The following is a 20,433-nucleotide window of genomic DNA, read 5'->3' on the forward strand; positions in this document are numbered from 1 at the left end:
TTTGGTAAGAGAAAGCCCTGGTGAGATGCTGCTGTCAAGGACATCTATACCTTAAGGAGTGGGCATTTTCAATGCCCGTGGATCACTGTCATCTCTCAGTGCCCTCCCCCAGGTGGAGGCTCAACAGTTAAAGGGGCGCACATGGTCCTGGTAATGATGTTAGTCCCTCAGAGAGCTGAAGGGTAGAAAGATGGCTTAACAGATCCTTTTGTAGTTCATAAACAAGATGATCGGGTGTTCACACCATCATGTGACATGTGCCTCCCTCAAACCTTGTTATGACCTCAGCACATTACCCGTCTGATGTGAACTCGGAGAGGGGAAAAAAGGTGGCTTAACAGAGAAGTAAGGGCAAAATCTTTGCCCTGGTCCGCGCAGGATAGCAGATCCAGACTTGCGCTTGTTAATAAGCTGCCTCCTCACACAGCTCTGGGGAAGGAAATTTGGCTGATAATTAATTCTCCACCATTCTGGATAGTATGTGAGGAGGCAAAGCACCAGATCCAGCTGTTCCTTCCAGTGTTATCTTTCCTATCACCATTATTGGAGCCACTGGTCCTGAGAGATGAAGCATTCTTGAGAGGTTGGAGACCTACACATCACTAATCTTGCTTCGTGTCGTTGTCAATGACATTCTCAAGTGTCAAGGAGCTACGATTCCTGAACAAGAAAGAAAAGTGCCTTCTCCATGCTTCAGCACAGAAAATGACCTTGCAGAGGAGACATCCAACCATGGGGGGGATGGGATAAGAGGAAGCTACTGGTTTTCCACATTTAAAATTGTTCAGGCTTTCTGTAAAAGAAATCATGGTACAATTTAGACTTGCCTACACTCTTGGAGGACGTTTGCTTCACTCTCTGGAGTCCTGGTCTCTTTAAAGGGGCAGAACTCTCCAGATGTGACTACAAGGCTGTTATGGTCCTCTTTGGGGCACCCCACAATCAGACAAGTCAACAAACCCAGCTCTTCCTCACAAACAGAATCCTGTGCACTTCTCCCTGCCCTCTGGCTTCAACCACAGGAAGTCCATTCCAGAATATACTAGAATGTTCCAGAATTTCTTGAGAATTCTGGAATGCCTGGACTCTCCTACCAAGCCTACCCAGCTCTCTGCTCTGGAACCCTTGCAGACTTTAGAATCTCCCACCCACAGGTTCTTTCCCCTACATGGACTAGAGTTCAGAGACTGCTTGTACTACATGTCTACTACCTCACCACTCCAATTTTTTTTTCTACTCAGTATGTTCTCACTATACTGCATTTCCTTTTTCTCTAATTTTTAATCACAGTCCACAGTGGATGTGTGAGAGGCTAGAGGGCCCCCACCTCCAGTCTTGTCAGCAATTGGTAGTAACTATAGGACCTCCCTGACCCCCAGAGGGGTTATATGCTCTTCCTTTGGGTCCGCAGCCTTCAACATAAAAGCTCAATACACTTTTTCACATTATATGGTGACAGTTTGATATTCCTTCACTCTAGAAAATGACATCACTTACTGAGCACCTCCTCCATGACAGTGTTAAAAATAATTATTTCCATTTCCTTAAGATAAGTATTCTACATACTATAGATGAGGAAACTAACATTCAAAACAATGAAGTAACTTCTCCAAGATCACACAGAGAAAGATTGAGCAGAGAAATCAAGCTTCAATCAGTCAGGCCTCGCTCCAAAGCCAACCTTCTTTCTGTAGCCTCCCTGCCAGTCAACATCCTATAAACCTGAGGTCTGGGCTCAGACTTTCCTCTCTGTCCTGGAGGTGAATGCTGGGACTGAGAAGTTTCACGGGATGTGGGACTTTTAGTGTTAAAGCTAGGCCAGATGGCCATCTATAGGGAGTGTGGACACCCGGACCATAAGGTGGGCCTCAGGTGTAGAGGGCAGATGCCAGGGGAAACAGAGCCAAGGAGAAGAATGCCCACTATGTGCAAAGACGCCCCTGCAGGGCTGATGCTGCAATAACAAGTCTTCCAACTTCAGAGGATTATAGCTTTAGTCTCCAAACCAGAACACAATTGTGATCATTTGGAGGGTGGAGATGGGTTAATATGCCAAACATTAGAGAAATATCCCCCAATTTTTCTTCCGTTTATGTGAATTCAGGGAAGCTAAAACTAGATACAAGTTTTGAAAATATTCATGGATCCATTGGACTCACCCACCTCAAATGTCATCTCTGAGAAGACTTCCAGGTCCACATGCCTCCAGGACGTGACCCAAGGTCCTTAGGTGCTCCTGATCCGATGCCTACCAAAAGCTCCCATACCATCGACCCCCACACACACACAACACAAACACACACACAGACACCACATGACCTCATGACATGACACATTTTGCTGTTTCATGCCACATTTCTATACACGCAATGGCCATAGCTAAGACCCAATCTTTCTTTCCATAGCCTTCCAGACTACCTCGTCCCTGCCTGGGTCACATGGCACTGTCCCTTTTTGTTGTACATCCGTGTTCATCTCACTCTCCAGGCTGGCACACAAGAATCAGTGACTGTGTCTTATTCCCAGGGTTCCCAGTATCCACCACAGTGTTTGCCAGATGATCAATAAATGTTTGTTTCAATGAAATGGACACCGAGCTGCACAGGGCACACTGGTAATGAAGCATCCCAGCTTGAAAGGCACTCTGCTCCAGGTTGCAGCCACCCGAAATTCCAGGTTTATATAAACACTAAGCTTACCGTCAGCTTCTAACCAAGACTACTCAGTCCCACTGCTGTGGAGGCCACTTCTTGGTTGCCATGGGAACTAGCCACTCACAAAACCTCTGCCCACCTGCCCTCCCCCCCCAGAACTCCACCCACACTCCCTGCTGCAGAGCCCTCTTAGATGCTACCAGGAGAACTGCCCAGGTGCCAGAGCCTCCCTCCAGCTACCCTCCCCTTAGAGTTGCCTTGAGCCAGAAGACGGGGCCCGGGTTTTAGCAGTGATCCATGTACAGACGCTTTTATGGAGAAATGCACTCGAAGTTGCAAAGAGACCAGCAGTAAGTGATTCGTTGGAACACAACCTGTGAGATAAAGTAGCTTTGCTCTTTGCAGCTGGTTTGAGAAGGGTGAGAACCAAGAAGCAGGCAGATTGGAAAATGGAAGATGGATCAGATCTCCTTTATCCCCAGAGTGGGTGGAAAGTCTGATGGTGGGAAAAGGGAGCCAGGGAATGTCAGACCTGCCAGAGGTGGGTCCCAGCAGAGATGTTATCAATTGTCCTTGGAAGGCAATCTGTGCAGGGTGGATACCTTTTGTAGATGAGGCAACTGAGGTTCAAAGAAATTAAATGAATCCATGTTCATTTCTTCTTCCCCAGGCAAATGCAGCCCGGCCTCCCTTGCAGAGGAGTGGCCATGCAGCTATCCAAGGGAACTGAGAGAAGGTGATATGGGCTTGGTCAAATCTCCCATGCACACCTCCAGGCTCTAGTCCTTTTATGCCTGGCTGGACTGACGATGAGCCCTGGGCAAACCTAGAAGTGACCAGTGATCTGATGAAGATGGCAAAGCCTCTGACAGTCCAAGTCCCCAAATGAATATGCAGGGTGGGTTGCCCCACAAATCTTTATACCTACCTGGAAGTATTACTTGAACAACAACAAAAAAACTTCTAGTGACTATACATGGTGAGTTCTGTTTGTTACAAGTAGCCTTCCCTTACAGCACAGTCCTGTCTGGCTTTCAGCTTCCCTGTACCAAATGTCACGGGTCAGGACTAGTTCCACGGCAACCAGTGGCACCCAAGATATATAGGCTCAGCTGGACAAGCTCAGAAATGCTGGGATCAGAGCTGTTTTATTCATTGTAACAGCTATTTCCTATGTTCTGGAGGACTTCCAAGAAGCTGACTTCAAGACAGAACATGAGTCGTCCACATGACATGTTCCCAGGGAGATAATGGATTTGCTTCCTGATGTCTGGTACTTAAAAGATGTTCTGTAAGTACCTATGGGACGGATGGATGGATGGATGGAAAATAGCTTCTACTATAGGGGAAAGAAAGAATGTCCTTACATAGCCATGGAGTCTATTTGAGATACAGAAAGGTAGGTAAAGAGAGACAGCTGTTCACTCCAGCAACAATACCCATTTGTGGGGATCCCTGGGTGGCTCAGCATGGCGCCTGCCTTTGGCCCAGGGCGTGATCCTGGAGTCCCAGGATCGAGTCCCGCGTCAGGCTCCAGGCATGGAGCCTGCTTCTCCCTCCTCCTGAATCTCTGCCTCTCTTTCTCTCTATGTCTATCATAAATAAATAAATAAATCTTTAAAACAAAAACAAAAACAATACCCATTTGCAGTCTAGCTGGGTTGAGGGAGGTGGGTGACCGGAGATGGACAGGCCCAAGGAGACAGCAGATGTGTTAGTGGCCCCTACTGTGGGTGATGCTGCACACCCATCCCCAACAAGAGTTAGGATTGCCACTTTAGCAGATAAAAACACAAGATGCCCAGTTAAATTTGGATTTCAAACAACTAATATCTGCCCATATGAAGCTTGGGATATACTGATACTAAAAAATTATCCATTTTTCTAAAATCTTAAATTCAAATTTAACTGTGTGTCCTGTAATTCGATCTGGCAACCCTAAAGTAGGCTACCCAAGAAGTGATCTTGTATGGACAAATGGAGGAGACAAGCTGATGTGGCCTGATCAAAGACCATTATTACTTCAGGGACTTAGTCTTATTGTCAGGGTTTTTTGCCTCTTGTGAATAACCAGGAAGTAGAAGACCTGTAGCAACTTCATTTGGCCTCTTTCTGCATTCTGGAAAGTATTCTAAGTATAGAAAATGATAAGTCTATAAATAGTGGTGTAAATTAGAACAGAAAAAAAAAAAAAACTTTGGCCTTCAGTCCACAAGTTCCAGAAAAGAAATCTTCCAAGCCAAAGACTGTTTATTAAATGTGAAACATACAGACTCATTCATAACAGAATTTATGGAATGGAAGCACAAGGGGCCTTTCTGTTTTTAACCTTTAGAAGAAGTCTCGGTGTTTCTTCAAGATTCTTAAAACAAACATCATTCACATGTAGTTACTACTGTCACTGTCAAAAAGCTGATATTTAATAAATAGTCCATTGTCAGCACAGAATTCTCCATTGGTCTTTGTTGAGACACTCTTGTTCTCCCCCTTTAGATTCCACACAATTTTAGCTTATCTTAATATTCCTAAGAGCCATGGAAGAAAGTTCTAGAAGTAAAGGGAATATAGCCTCAGCTTTCCCCCATCCCCACACACTGATCACATTACAAGGTTACAGTTAAAACCTCCTTGGAGAGAAAAAAGGCAAGAGGGCTGAGAGGGTGAGCCAATCACCATCCTGGGCCGGGAGGATTGGTCAGAGATATCTGGTACCACATCCTGGCCGGTGTGATGATGCCTCACGTTAGTGACAAGATTCAGAGCTGCATCTAAGCATCACATTGTGGCAGAAACTCTATCATAATCACCCCCATTGGCCATGTGTTTTACTTGTCACTGTCCCCCACTGGTGTCCCTATTTTAAGGCTTGCCTCTCTGCAGGCCATTCTCAACACAGCAGCAGTCAGAGAGATCTTTGTAAAATGTCATTCTCTCATTTTAAACCTTCCAATGATTCCCCAGCCTTCTAAAAAATATATATATATCTCCAAACCCCTTAGTGTGGTCTACAATGCACATGACTTGACCCCTCTGACCTCACTCTCTTCTACTCTCCCCAACGACATTCACCCCATGCTACAACACTGGCTGCCTTCTGCTCCTCAAACACACCAAGCCTGATCCCTGCTTAGGGCTCTGCATGAACTGGTAACTGTGCTTGAAAAATTCTTGCCCTGGGTGTTTGGCTGGCTGCTGCTTTTTGTCATTTAGGTAACAGCTTAAAATTACCTTGGAAAGCAGCTTTTCTAGATCAGGAGACCTACAGCAATTCCCTCCCCTATGCTTCCCCATCTCCTCAACCCTATTTTATTTTTATCATCACACTTAGCACTAGCTCATAATTTTTCATTTATCTGCTTATTATCTGTATCCTCAAAATAGAATGTAAATTCCAGGAATACAGAGACCCTATTTGTCCTATTCAACCCAAGTCCCCAGTACCTAGTATGGCATGTAGCATGCAGTAGGCAGGCTGTCAATATATGTATCTTGCAGAAACTTTCAAAGCATCATCATATTGCCAGGCACCAAATCCTTATGAAGACAGCATCATGGAGAAATCCTCATGAAGATAGCATATACACAGACTAATAATACTAGCAAATATTTATCCAGAGCTTACCACATGCCTAAGCACTTTACATGTATAATTAATTCTCCTAATCCTCACAGTAGCTCTAGGAATTCTGTTATATATTATCCTATTTAACAGACAAAAGGTCTGGAGCACAGGTGGGGAAAGTAAGTAAGTAAGTCTTGCCCACGACCACACCAGAACTAAGGAGTTGCCTGGATATACCCAGGTGATCCAACTCCAAGCTATAAGCACTGTTCACCAATCTGTGTTGCTAACCCCAAATAAAGCCCAAATCCTGGGACTTAAATGGGAACGAGTCCAAGCAAGTTTCTGGAAGACAGTCCCTGTGAGGCTTTTGGTTGTCTATGTTGGTTTGTTTTATACCGTTTGTAGAGTTCTGGTCATATGTTAGGAGGAAAGAAAACCAACCATGACTCGGCAAGAATTATGAGAGCCAAAGACAGAAAAGGAGGGAGGCCAGTGAAGACCTCAATAAACCACTGTCTTCTGTGTCTACCCATCCGTTCATCTGTCAGTTACTCCCCTCCATGTTTTGAGCGCCTACCTGCTGCCAGGAACTATTCTAAGCACGTTTGTCCATCACGAGGCAGTGAGAACTATAGAGGCATAGAAGCAAGGTAGAGGAATATAGAGTGCCGAGGATAGAATGCTGCTTCATAGGCTTCATGGGGGGAGGGGGCAGTGGGGACAGTAAGCATAAAGGCCCTAAGGCTTGGGCATAGGCCTGGTATATCCTGATGATAAACAGGGAATGGGTCTGAGACAGAGAGAGTAGTGAGGAGGGATGAGGTCAGAGGAGAAGAGAGAGGCCTTATAGTTGTGGTAAGGTATTTGGATTTCACTCAGTCTATGAGAAGCCATGGTTTGACTTAACGAGTGTAAAGAGTCGATTTGGCTCCTCAGAGACCATGGGGGCACCAGTAGAAACTGGAATACCAATGATGGCGATGGCTCTGCCCCCTAATGGACAACGTCTGGAGATATTTTTGGTTGTCACAACTTGAGGTGGAAGGAGAGGGTGCAAGTGGCATCCAGTGAGTGGAAGCCAGTAATGCTGCTGACCATTCTATGGGGCATACAAAGCTCCTGCTGGAGAATTACCCAGCCTAGAATGTCATTAGTGCTGAGGTTGAGTAATCCCAAGTTAGGAGATTACTACAATAATCTAGGCAAGAGATTTACTCATTAAATGGGTACTAAGCACCTATCATGCACCAAGCAATGTACCGGGAACGGAAGATACCAAAATAAACAAAACAGACAAGGTCTGTGCCCTCACAGAGCTCATGTTGCAGCGATGGTGGAAGTTCAGAACAGGGTGGAGAGAGAGGGTAGGATGGTGAGGATGGCTGGATTTTTAAATGTCTGTTGAAGGCAAAACCGACAGAGTTTGCTCAGAACTGGATGTGCAGAGAAAAGAGTCAGATTTTACCCCAACGCTTTGTCCATTCAATTAGTACAGAGTTGCCATGTATTGAGATGAAGACCCCTGGAGGAGAAAGTGGCTTGGAGTATGGAGTAATCGGGGGTTCTGTTTGGATATATTGAGTAGACATGAGGGCAACTGAATATTTTAGTCTGGAGATTGGAAAAAAAAAAGGCATGAAGGTAAAAAAAAATTAGAGACGAAATCTTAGAAATTGGCAAATGTAAAGAATATTCAGGGATTCGGTTTAAATGTAAGAACACATCCAAGAGATCCTCACACCAAGCCTGAGCTCTCCACCAGGGGGAAGCCAGGGAGGAACTGGCAACAGAGAATGAGTTAGGAAGATAGCAGGCATGCGGAATCTTGTTGGAAGCCAAATGAAGAAAATGTTTCAGGCAAAGAGAGTGGTCAAACCATGCTAGGTAAGTGCTCCCAAGTGCTCCCTTTCTCCATAGGAAGAAAAGGCTAAATACCACTCATCCCCACTTCTAACACTCTAAATTGTTCTAGTGAGGCCGGCACGAAACTTGGTCCACCCATCGCTGCCTTAGCTGTGCAGTCTCTCCAGGATAATTACTGAGCATGTATCCTGACTGATAAATTAACCTGGAAGTTGTATAAGATACAAAAATGATCAATACATAGTTTCTGTTCTCCTGAAGCTTTCTCCTACTAGGGAAAATACAACACATCCACAAAAGCTTCTGTCACATTGAAAGAAGGAATTAATCCCTCGGTATTTGTTGGGTATCTACTAAACTCATAGCACTCTCCTTGTGGTTAAAAATATACAAGAGAAATGTAAGACAAAGGCTTTTGTCTCATGGAATTTACAGTACAGTTGAGGAGATAGGGATAAATATAAATGAAATATTTTGAGAAGAAATCAAGGTAAACCATTATAGTGTAAAGTGGGAATGCCCTGGGTATTTGAAGGAGGAAACCATTCATATTATAAGGCTCTCAATTGTTTCTCGGCCTTTTGGCTAAGATCAAGTGTAGTATCTGTTCATATTATAAGGCTCTCTTCCTGAGCTCCAGCCTGAAATGCTTCCCTTTTGCCGTAGTTCACATATGTGTGGGAGATTGGGGCGGGGGGTGGGGGGCCACAGAAGTTAAGGATCAGGCAAGATGTGAATAAATCAGCATCTGACCATAACCACCTCTGAGAAAGTGGCCACAAAGCACACTGGCCACCTGCTGCCAGTCGGAGGAGACTTCTCCTAGATGTTCAGCCTCATGATTAAGCATCTGCTAGGCTGGTGGTGGAAGTAGAATTAGGGCCAACATGGAGCTGAGATATCTTGATGTCTCTTCCATTCATTAGCTCCTAGCTGTTATTTCCCCCAGAAGTAACCAGATAAAAGAGTTTTTGCATTTGAAATGTTGAGGCTTTGGAAAAATCAATTTCCACACCATTTTCTCCCTCAGTCTGATATAGTAACCCAAAATGCTTCTCAATTTTGCATACCCAAACATTACAGTGGAAAGTTCATGAATTTCTGCATAATATAACCAAATCCTCATATTATACTGAGCAAAGCTTCGATGCTCACAGGAACTCTTTGTGTAAGGGGCAGATGATCCTCAAAGGACAATCAGGTATTTGCCTGTTTTAGCCTAATTTCTGGAGTATGGGCTGGGCAGTTAAGTAGTGGCTTGCTGGGCATGTGTAAGTAGAATATGTTGCAAGTTATTGTGAAATTTCTATGCCTCTTTCTGTACAAATTTCAAATAATGTTTAAGATAAATGTGTATGACTCAAGTAGAGAAGGGATAAGAGAAACCATATATTCTCTTTTTGTGCTAATTCCTGAAATACTATTTCGTTACAACTCAAGATAGCTCAGAAGGAAGATGGAAGAACAAATTATTTCAAGATAATATCTACGTCCTCTATCTCCCCTCCTCTTCTTTCTCAAGTCAGTTTGCCTTAGCAACAGTAAGATATTTCAATTATCTGTTCTGTCAACACCACACCAGAGCCAAAGGAAACATGATCATTTTGCTCTGGTCCAAATAAATAAGGGAGTAGATTATTTTTTTCAAACAGCAAAGGACCATAGAGTTAGAAATTACCTATGAAATATGGAAGACTTATACGGCCATTATCAGGAAAATTCCTTAAAGTCTCTTTTCCCTAGCAAGGAAACAATTTTTAAAAATCCATATTTTCATTTTTCACAGTATAGAGCCATCCAGTTCTCTTTGGGCCCAGTTTTATATTGGAAAATTCAGAAAAAATAAATTATAAATACACAAGATCAACTGATTTCTTATGAATGTGATTTTTCTTACTTGACATGTGTTTCATAAATTAGGATAATGTTGCTGTGTTTTTAGATTAAAAGACCCAGTTCAATATGTCTGTCCAGGGAAGAGGAAATGAAACATCTGCTTCTTGCTTCCATTAGGAAGATGCCTTCTAACAGGCAGCTGTCAAGCAAGGCATCTGGATTCTGACGGTGCTGCTTTAGATCATGGTGCTGAAAGTCTTCAGAAATCCAACGAAAGTCATAGAACCTTACCACAGCCCTTCCCCACCCTCATGTTCCCCAGAAACAACATGAAGGATAAGGACACCTGCACATGCACAACCCTGAGGATAACTTCAAGGTTTTCAAGCTTCCAGATTTGAAACTAATGGGTGTGGAAATAGTTCTGGCCTGGGATGTGGTAGGGGCACCCTAGGAATTTAGTTGCATAGTGATTCTGTTCTCACCCAGGCTCAGAACCAGTTCTCTTTTACTCTCCTTCTCCTTCCCCTATTCCCATGCAACCACTCATGCTGCCTCTTGGTTGTTTATTCATGATGTTATATCATCTACTCTCCATCTGCTCAGCCACCATCTTACTTAGTCCAGGCCCATCTTGCATTTAAACCATTGAAATTTTCACCTGCCAATTATCTCCAGCTTGTTCCTCCTCCCCCATCTATTTCCTTTCTTCAACTATTTTCGACAAAACTGCCAGATTAGTCTATTAAAATCTTGCTTTGTACAAGTCATCATTCTCTCAAAAACAAACATTTTCAACAATTTTCACTGAGAGCATCCAAATCCCATAGGCTAGGTGGCAACTGAAGTGTCTATGACCTAACCCGTGGACCTTCCTTTTAGGCAATCTTTCACTCTGGTCAAAATGGTTTACTCATTATCTCCTATTGATCCCTGTGTTCACAGTCCAGCATTTCTCAAATCGTCTCACCAGTCTCTCTAAATTATAGAGGAGGTTGACTCAAGTACATAGTAGGAGATGTTACTTTCAAGTCTTGTGTTTTATATTAACAGTCATATCAATTTTGCATATGAATTTTCCATATTTCTCTTAGTGGTAGAAGCTTTTCTGATGCTATGCTTTAAAATGCTTCCAAGAGAACAATAAAAAAGAGTAATAAAAGGGGAGCCTGGGTGGCTCAGTGGTTGAGCACCTGCCTTTGGCCCTGGTTGTGATCCCAGGGTCCTGGGATCAAGTCTCGCATGGGTCTCCCCACAGGGAGCCTGTTTCTCCCTCTGCCTGTGTCTCTGCCTCTGTGTGTGTGTGTGTGTGTGTGTGTGTCTCATGAATAAATAAATGAAATCTTTAAAAAAAAAAAAGAAGTAGTAATGGCTATTTTTTTATTTAATTTTTTAGCATTTTATCAAGGTCAGAAATTTGTTTGACTTGTTTCATGGTAACACAGTAGTTGAGAATTCACAATGTGGAACATTCTGGAAGAGTACCCAAGCAACTCTACTTCCTGGCAACCCATTCCCTTTATCCGCCTGGCCTCTCCCATTTAATTCCTCAATAACTGCCTCACCACAGGAGAAGAATGAAGTCAGGGAACTCAGGAAAGGAAGGGCTTTGAAATAACATGTTACGGGGAGATGAGGTTTGGGCATTAGCTGTGTTTTCTATGGTCCTCATTAACCCAGGTGATTGAAAGTGTGAGAGAAAGGATGTGTCAGCTGAATCACAAAATGTCATAGTGGGTTTTGCCTTCTCGGTAGGCACGAACTACACGCGTGCGCACACAGACTTTCCCCAGCACCCCCTCCTCCATCAGGCCTTTTGCTGAGGGAATTTACAAGAATCAGCCAGCCGTCTCCTGGTGTGAGTCGCATCAGCCTGCACTCTTTTCATGCCAGCTGATGCACTGATAAGTTTAAATATAATCGGGGCAAAAGAAGGAGGCTGGGTGCCCGGTGGGCGTGGCTCTTGGGCCCCAGGTAAGAACACACATTTCCAGACAGTGGCTGTGGCCTTGTTCTGGTTGCCATTATACTGATGTCCAGGGTGCAAACATATGCAGGGAAGGAAGTCATCCTGCACCACTTGTTCGGTCTTTCGCGGTCTTGTTTATTGGCTGAGCAGTTATTTATTAGTTTGAATTCCGAGAAGGCTTATATTTCATTATGTTTATCCAGTGGCTTCCAGTCTATTAATAGCAAGTCCATTTTTGCAACAGTCTTCAACTATTAAGGCCAATTTCCATTAAAAATTGTTTCTAAAAATTACCATGAGAGAAGTAGAGTGGTTGCTTTCCTATAGATAGACCTTCTGATATTCTTGAAGCCTGTGCTGACTTCTTTTAGGCAAGTGGAAGTGTGCCCATTTACAGGGCTGCAGGAAACTCTAATGCATGTACTCCATACAGACATTCTGTGCTACCTATCAGCACGGCATCTAAGTACTTAGGCGAGGATAACAAGAAGAAAGGAGGATAAACTTCTCCCCAGACTCTGGTATAGTGGTGTGCCAAGCCAAATTTTTAATTTGGAGAGCAATTCTGCAGAAAATGAACAGAAACTGCTATCTAAACATTTTAATAAGAATAAGCCCCCAAGCCAATATGCAATCGAGTGCACTGCTTTCTAGTAATTTCATTTATACAACAGCTCCACAAGCTGTTTCTCTCTCCATATTCAGATAACCCTCGCCCCTAGGGTGACCGTAAAAATGATATTTTAATAATGTGCCACATCTGTGATCAGAAATACTTAATGAAACACTCTCATGATCATATGGTAACAAGCTTCAAAGAACTATTTCCAGATTTAGACAGGACCAGTTTGCTTCTTGTGGTAACTTTCACTGGCACATTTTTCCAGTATTTTCTGCAAGAAATCATACTTAAAGATAAGTGCTCAGGGTGAGGTCCAGCATTTATTTCAGCTGTAAAGACTTGCTGGCTCCCACAGAACTTCTAGATCTATAGAAATATAATGTGAACCGTATATGTAATTTAAAATTTCTAGTAAAGAAAAGTGTAAGGAAACAGGTGGAATTAATTCTAGTGATACATTTAATTTAACACCTATATCCTCAAGAGTATCATTTCAATGTGTATTCAATATAAAAGAATTATGATTGGGATATTTTACTTTCTTTGTATTAAATCTTTGAAATCAGTGTGCATTTACATTTACATCTCAATTTAGAGGAGTCACCTTTCAAGGTCTAATAGCCACCACATCGGGTGGTGCAGCTATAAAACAAAAAGCTTTAGAAGGAGTGGTTTCAACCATCTGCATCAGGAAAATCCAGAGAAACTTAATAAGAATATGAATTCCTATGCCTTATCCCTAAACTACCAAATCATATCTCTGGGGGTGGCACTAAGGGATTTGCATTTTTTTAATGGATTCCATAGCTGGAGCTTTGCTTACTCAAATTTAAGATCATCAGTGAGCCTCCGTGACCCAAATTTGATCATCACCCCTTAGCCAACACCACTACAACCTACCACAGTAACATAAGCCAGTAGACACAAGCACACAACCCATTCTCTTCTATTGACTCCTTTGGTACGTATGGAGCACTGATTATCTGCCTAACACTGTTCTAGATCATAAGGCTAGAATGATGAGAAACACAGGCCAAATCCTTGCCCTTTGGAAGCTTATAGCCCTAGTGCAGGAGACAGACAGGAAACATGTAGAGGACTAAATAGTGATCTAATTTCAGGTGATGGAGAAGACAAAGTAAAAGCAAGGATGGGAGATAGTGGATGCGCAGAGAAAGGATTGTGCTTCTACAAAGACACGGTGTGCTGGTCTGGAGGGAGGGTCCCGGAGGGAGGGACCACTGGCCGACTGGGAATGCGAGTAGGAACAGAGCCACATATCACCTGGGGGAAGAGCCCTGCATTAGAGCCAGAGCAGGAAGGCCAGCAGGGCTGGAGCTGAGCGGGCCATGGGGAGCAGTGCCAAGAGCACAGTCACCAACTGTACAGGCCCTGGAAGGCCACATCAAGACATTTGGGGTTCTTCCTAACAGCAATGCAAATGTCCTGGTGGGTTTCAAGCAAGGGCATGTGACATTACCCCAGATGGGGTGGCTATGCAAATTGTCCAGGAGAGACATAATGTTGGCTCAGACAGCAGGGACAGCAGTGGGGATGTGTGTTGAGTAGAGCTGGTGGATTTGGTAATGGATTGGCTGGGGGGGAGTGGGGAGATAAGGGGGAGTAGAGGAACAGCACCTTCTTTTGGGGCCTGAGCAACTGAGTGATGGGTGGGACATTTACTGAGAAGGATGAGCATGGCTGGAGGGCAAATTTAACAACCCAGTTGCATAGATTATCTCTTTCTGATCGGGGAGATTCTTATCATAAAGATAGCCTATTTTCGTCAAAATGGAAAGGGAGAGGGGAGTTCATTTATTATTTGTCTCAGTTTCATCTGCCCTTTCACTGTCCTTTTCCCACAGGGGAAAAGGTTATGAAGCTTTCTTGCTCCTGAAGAGTCAGAGGAGATCCCAGCCTCCTTCTTCATAGAATTCTCACCCAGATGTTCACACATGCACATTCACACACACACACACACACACACACACACACACACACACACTCCACCCTGCTTCTGCCCAGAAGACCCATAATCTCACCATCCATCATCCAGCTCCCTTTGGCTCTTCTGAGACTGGCATATAAGCTGGGCAGTCAGAATCTTAAAATGACCCACACCTCTGTATAATCCCCTCTCCTTGAGTGTGAGCAGGGACTGAATTGTAATTTCACTAAATCACAGCATAAGGTAAAAGTGAAGGGATTTTGCAATGTCACTGTGGTCACAACTCAGTTAACTTTAAGTTAATCAAAGGGGAGCTTGACCTGGGTGGGCCTGACCTAATCAGGACAACCCCATAAATGTGGGTCTAGAGGTCAGAGATGAAAAAGACACCAATGTTGCTCTCCTGGTGGCCTACAAGTGGTAAACTGCCATGTTGTGGAAAAGTCCATGTGTCAAGGAAGGGGCTTCCAGGAGCTGAGGGCCTTTGTCCTAGAACTGCAAAGAACTGAATTCTGCCAGAACCAATGAGCCTAGAAGAGAACCCTGTGCCTCAGCTGAGATTGTATCCTGGGCTGACATGTTGGTTATGGTCCTCTGAGACCCCAAGCAGAAGACCCAGCTCAAGCACGAGGAACTCTGACCCAACAAAACTATGCCATGGCAAGTGTATGGGGTTTTAAGGCACTAAGTTTGTGGAAATTTCTTACACAGCAATAGAAAATTAATACAAAAAGGTAATGATAATAAACATAGCAATAATAGATAAAAATATTCAGTGCTTATAATATGCTAAACATTTTCAATTGCTTTATATCCTTATTCTTTCCAGCAACCCCATACATTTGGCACTATTATTATCCCGATTTAATAGGTTCGAATCTTGAGGCTTAGGGAGAAGTCACAGAACTGAGGAGGTGACAGAGCAGGGATTGAGCCCAGGCCTAGAACTCAGAAGACAGAGTTTGACCACTAGGCAGTGCTGCCCCCAACCAGACGAGGGGCCCCTCATGAAGGAGTTCTGCACCTGAGACCCTCTTCTTCGAAATAATGAAGCCTGCTCTGCCTGCATCTCAACCCCTTAATGCTCTCAGTCATGCCCTCTCCACCCGGGCCAGAGTCAGCAGAGCCTCGGCTGGGCCATCACATCCTTTCCTGTCTTTGCACTCTGGACGTCCCACAGTCGGCGTGGACAGTGCGACCTCTGCGAGCTACGGTGTCCCCAGGCTCCCCTGAGCATATTCTGGCCTAGCTCCCCCTTAGGGCAACCAAGTCATCTTGGTTTTCCTAGTACTGTCCCAGTTTTAAAACTGGGAGCCCTTCCTCCCAGGAAATCCCTCAATCCCAAGCAAACCGGGAGGGCTATACTACCTTACCACCCTCCAAAGCAAGCCCAGGCTGAGGTAGGACTTGAGGCCACTTCCACTCAGTAGTTTGCTGTGATCTTTCCTTTCCAATGCCCACTAGAATATTTGAGTCTGCTCTCTATAGAGGGCTAGGAGCAGAAGCACCTCTACTGAAACAATTGGTACCAAAACGCTTCTACTGGGTGGAGTTTGGCCATAAAAGCCCAGATGAGACTTTAGTCTGGACAACCAGATAGGCCTAGGAAACCCTATCCACATGGTGGGGGGGGGGGGGGGGGTCCTTGAACTGAGAAATATGCTTGCCTTGACCATCACACATGAAGTACATCGATCCCAACAACACACAGGCCAGACTCCATGTTTCCATTCACTCCACTCCCCAAGCAGGCCACTCAGAGAAAGCTGGGGAGTTTTGGTCCTTGGCTTTGTCTCATCCTTCCTAAGACTGTGACCATCATAAATAAGAATCATCTAGGGGTCAAGAGGACTCATCTATTATTGCTGGTCATCTCAATTGAAAGCTAAGTCCTCATGAATTGACTCCCTTTGTGAGAGCTGGCTTCTTTCTGTCATGTGTCTTGGACTCTTGACCACACCCAGCTATCTCAGTGCCACCCAGCTATCTCACCCATTGTACTCAGTGCCAATGCACACTATGTACGACAGTGGTTGGACCACCATGAATCTATCCCCAATATGAAAAATGGCTCAACACACATAACTCTATTAAATATTGTCAGCCAGTGATTTATAAACTCATTCACTCATTTGTTTTTGTTCAATAATTGGCCCCCTCCCCCCACAACAGGCTGTATCCTGACACTGAGTTACAGCACATTTTAAGCTGAAATGATATGATGGGTGCTAGGCATGATACTAGCACATAAAGATACCAACCTAATCCTCATGGGGTGTGTGGAGGATTCTTCAGGAAGTCAAAAAAAGATCTTAAGGAAATCTGTTTGTCTATAGGAAAGAAAGAAAGCATGGGTTTTTTTGGGGTTTTGATGTTTGCGGTGTTTTGGGGGTTTTTTTGTGTGTTTTTTTTTTTTTGCATTTCTCCACAATTTATCCCATTAAAACATTGAAAGAAAACACATCTAATCTCATAATACTCACCCCAACTGTCCTCTACAATATAGCACTTTACAGGACGCCTGTTTGAGTTCTAAAATAGCTTGAGGCAGGATGCCTGCTATGTGACAGTCTCCAAGCTTGGCACAGGAAAAGCAAAATAAATAGGACATCAGGGATATTGGAGAGCTAATGATTTAGTGGAGAAGGATGACACATGCTAACAAATATCTTTACATTGTAATATGGATTTGCTGTGGTTAAGATGTTCAGAGGGTGCTGTGGGAAGTCAGAGGGCAGCACTAGGCCAACCTAGAGCTAGGAAAGCTTCCCAGAAAAGACCATGCTTCAGTTGTGTCTCTTCTGGTGCTTTTTTGAGTGGTATTAATTTTATCATTAAGAAACTTCAAATAAGGATGCCTGGGTGGCTCAGCAATTCAGAGTCTGCTTTCGGCTCAGGGCGTGATCCTGGAGTTTTGGGATTGAATTCCGCATCAGGCTCCCTGCATGGAGCCTGCTTCTCCCTCTGCCTATGTCTCTGCCTCTTTCTATGTGTGTCTCATGAATAAATAAATAATCTTTTTTTAAAAAAGAAGCCTTCAAATAATTCATGAACATATAAACCACAGAATAAAACTTACCCCAAATCTCTTCACCTGGAGATAATCATGGTTGACATTTTGGTGTGTACCTTTCCAGGCACATGTGTGTGTAAGGACAGTGTACTTTCTATTATTATCACAGAGGTCGAGGAAAAGATTAGTTGTTCAAATGCAGCAATTGGGATGGCTGGGTGACTCAGCGGTTGAGCCTCTGCCTTTGGCTCAGGGCATAATCTTGGAGTCCCGGGATCGAGTCCCACATTGGGCTCCCTGCATGGAGCCTACTTCTCCCTCTGCCTATGTCTCTGCCTCTCCCTCTGTGTCTCTCATGAATAAATAAATAAGATCTTTAAAAAAGAAATCAAATGCAGCAATCAACCCACAAAAGACTCAACCACCAGCCTAAAACATACCTCTGTATTTTATTTTAGGAACACATTAATGTGGTCACAAAACATCTTCAGAAAGCGGGAGAAGTCAAGAAACATACAGAATGGGTCTGAATAAGAGATATGGGGCCACTGCCATTCTCAAGGGGTGGAGCGGACACAAAGTTATTTTCTTCCAGGGAAAGCAAGGTTAACTCAAGCTGCGGAGCTCAGATGGTCATTAGATTTACAGCTGTCTGAAGAGGAGCCACATCTTTGCAAGGGTTGAGTTATGATGACTTTAGGTATTGATCAGAGGAGAGCGCTGACCCCGTACTCAGCGGAGAGTCAGGGGATTAGAAGCAGAGGGGAGATGGTGGTGCTTACTGTCTTTATGTAGTTTTCGAAGTCACTTCCGAAAAAGAAGATGAGGTAATAGTTGAATATTCCAGCAACAGACATGAGGAACAGAAACAGTATGATTCGCTTCCCAAATATGTAGCCTGGCGTGCTGAAAGAGAAAGAAAACTGTAGAAGCAATAAAATAACACTAACTCAACCAAAAATGTTATCACTTCGAGATACATGGGGTTTAAATTTGAGTTCCTTTTACTCAGGAATGCTCCATTGACTTCAAATGAAGAATGGAAGGGTCTCCACTATTATCCATCACAGACCATATTTCAAAACCAAGCTAAAAGAGCCTAGACCCCCAAACCCGTCATCATTAGGGCTCTGCTGTGCAGCCTCTCCAGTTCCCTGAGGGTGTGAAGGTGGTGGGTGCTGTCAGTCGGTTGGTATCGGACATTCTGACCGGGGATAAGGAACCCCATCAACCTGGTGTGACCCCCGGGTTCTGCTCCAGGAGCGCTTGGGAAGCCGTGCTGGCTGCTGGGCCTAATGCGGGACGGAAGAACCTCTGTGAGAGGGGTGCTGGTTTCAATGAGCCAATAAGGCTGCTGGAATCTAAAAGGTGCTTCAGTATCTGAGAGCTCCATCTACGCTCGGGAGGCTGCTTGGGAACAGCCCATGTTCGCACTAACGAGAGCTGGGCCCCTCACAGCGGAAGACAGGCTCTTACATTTTAAGTGAATGGAGAGGGGGGGAAGATGTTTTAGTACATTTATATGCTTCTCTCGAAGGCTCTAAATCCTAAGCTGCTTAGGCAAATCAGCAGCTGGGGTCAGGGCATTTCCCCAGTGATATGTGACCGCCTAATTGTACACAGCGGCTGCCCTGGCTTCCCTCTGCACAACGCTCTGTGACCGCTGTGGCTGGATCCATCTGTGCAGCACTAGCGCGTTAGGAGAGTCCAGCCAAATGGCTCGTTAAGGCTGTTAGTAACGACCCCGGCGAGGGGACCCTTTGGCAATCAAGACCGCTCAACAAGAACAGCCAGCTCAGCTAAAACAGGTGAGTCGGTGCTGCTGAGCCTGGTTTTTGACATAATCAAGAGAGAACAGAATTTGGCATCTATAGGTTCAACCTGAGAAATTGTATCTTTTTTGAAATGGACCCCAGAGGTTCATACTGTAACTCGTAACTTTCCTATGTCTAGAGTCTGAAAACCCTTCAGCAGTTGACTATTTCCTTGCTACTCAAAGTGTGGTTCATGGACCAACCACACTGGCATCCACTGGGGGCTTGTTAGAAACGCAGGATCTCAGGTTCCTCCCTGGATCTGCTGAATCAGAATCTGCATTCTGCCAAGTGCCGCCGTGACTCACAGGGCATTAAAGTTTGAGAAGCACTGCTAGCTGCCCGGCCCTTGCTCCTTGGCCACTGTATTCTTCTCTCCTTGGTTTCCTGTTTACAGTCACACTCATGAAGTGAGACATTCCATCTCTTTATTGGGGAAATATATTTGGCTCCCAAAAGCATTATGGGCTGAACTGTGTCTCCCCCTCCCCAATTCATATGTTGAAGTCCTAACCCCAATACCTCAGAACATGACTGTATTTGGAGATAGAGTCTTTAAAGAGGTAATTAAGGTAAAATGTGATCACTAAGGTGGACCCTGACTCAATAGGACTGGTGTCCTTATAAGAAGACAAGATTTGGGGACACCTGGGTGGCTCACTGGCCGAGCATCTGCCTTCGGCTCAGGGTGTGATCCCAGAGTCCTGTGTTCGAGTTCTCTCTCTGCCTGCTTCTCTCTCTGCCTATGTTTCTGCCCCTCTGTCTTTCATGGATAAATAAATAAAATCTTTAAAAAGAAGAAGAAGAGAAGATTTGGACACAGACACACAGAAAGAAGACTATGTGGGGACACCAGGAAAAGACGGCCATCTGTGAGCTGAGGAGAGAGGCCTCAAAAGAAAACAAGGCAGCCAACACCTTGAACTCAGATTTCTAACCTCCGCAACTATAGAACAATCAATTTCTGTTGTCTGAGCTCCCCCCACCATCTGTGGTACTCGATTCTAGTGGCCCTGGCAGACAAATTCAGACAGTTACCTGCTAATGCTGATAAGGAAGTAACAAAGTCTAAGTAAGGGATATTTTTTCTAGTCAGAGAATAGAGGGTTCAGAGAAATTAAATTGTGAAAAGTCAAATATTGTAGTGGC

At 44.3% G+C, this 20,433-nt stretch overlaps 1 protein-coding gene, 1 non-coding gene and 1 pseudogene across 6 annotated transcripts in view; 2 read left to right on the top strand and 1 right to left on the bottom strand.

Annotated features, from left to right (window-relative positions):
- ALOX5AP (arachidonate 5-lipoxygenase activating protein) overlaps positions 1-20,433 on the bottom strand; it is a 69,714-nt gene that overhangs the window by 25,510 nt on the left and 23,771 nt on the right. Inside the window, exon 5 of one of the 5 annotated variants that reach the window (XM_072795570.1) lies at positions 17,901-18,376. The exons of 3 other annotated variants lie outside the window; for them this stretch is intronic. In XM_072795570.1, the coding sequence (XP_072651671.1) occupies positions 18,214-18,376 (163 nt within the window). In that variant the 3' untranslated portion in view covers positions 17,901-18,213. Of the gene's footprint in view, positions 1-17,900; positions 18,394-20,433 lie in introns of those variants that run through there. One more of the 5 variants, XM_072795571.1, reaches the window with a different exon arrangement.
- LOC140616651 (small nucleolar RNA U13) lies at positions 203-306 on the top strand. The gene has a single exon (XR_012017067.1). It is a non-coding gene; the product is annotated as a small nucleolar RNA U13 (small nucleolar RNA).
- On the top strand, positions 8,648-8,740 carry LOC140616654 (U2 spliceosomal RNA; annotated as a pseudogene).

This window comes from Canis lupus, chromosome 24 (assembly GCF_048164855.1).
Source record: "Canis lupus baileyi chromosome 24, mCanLup2.hap1, whole genome shotgun sequence".
NCBI classification, from domain to species: Eukaryota; Metazoa; Chordata; class Mammalia; order Carnivora; family Canidae; genus Canis; species Canis lupus.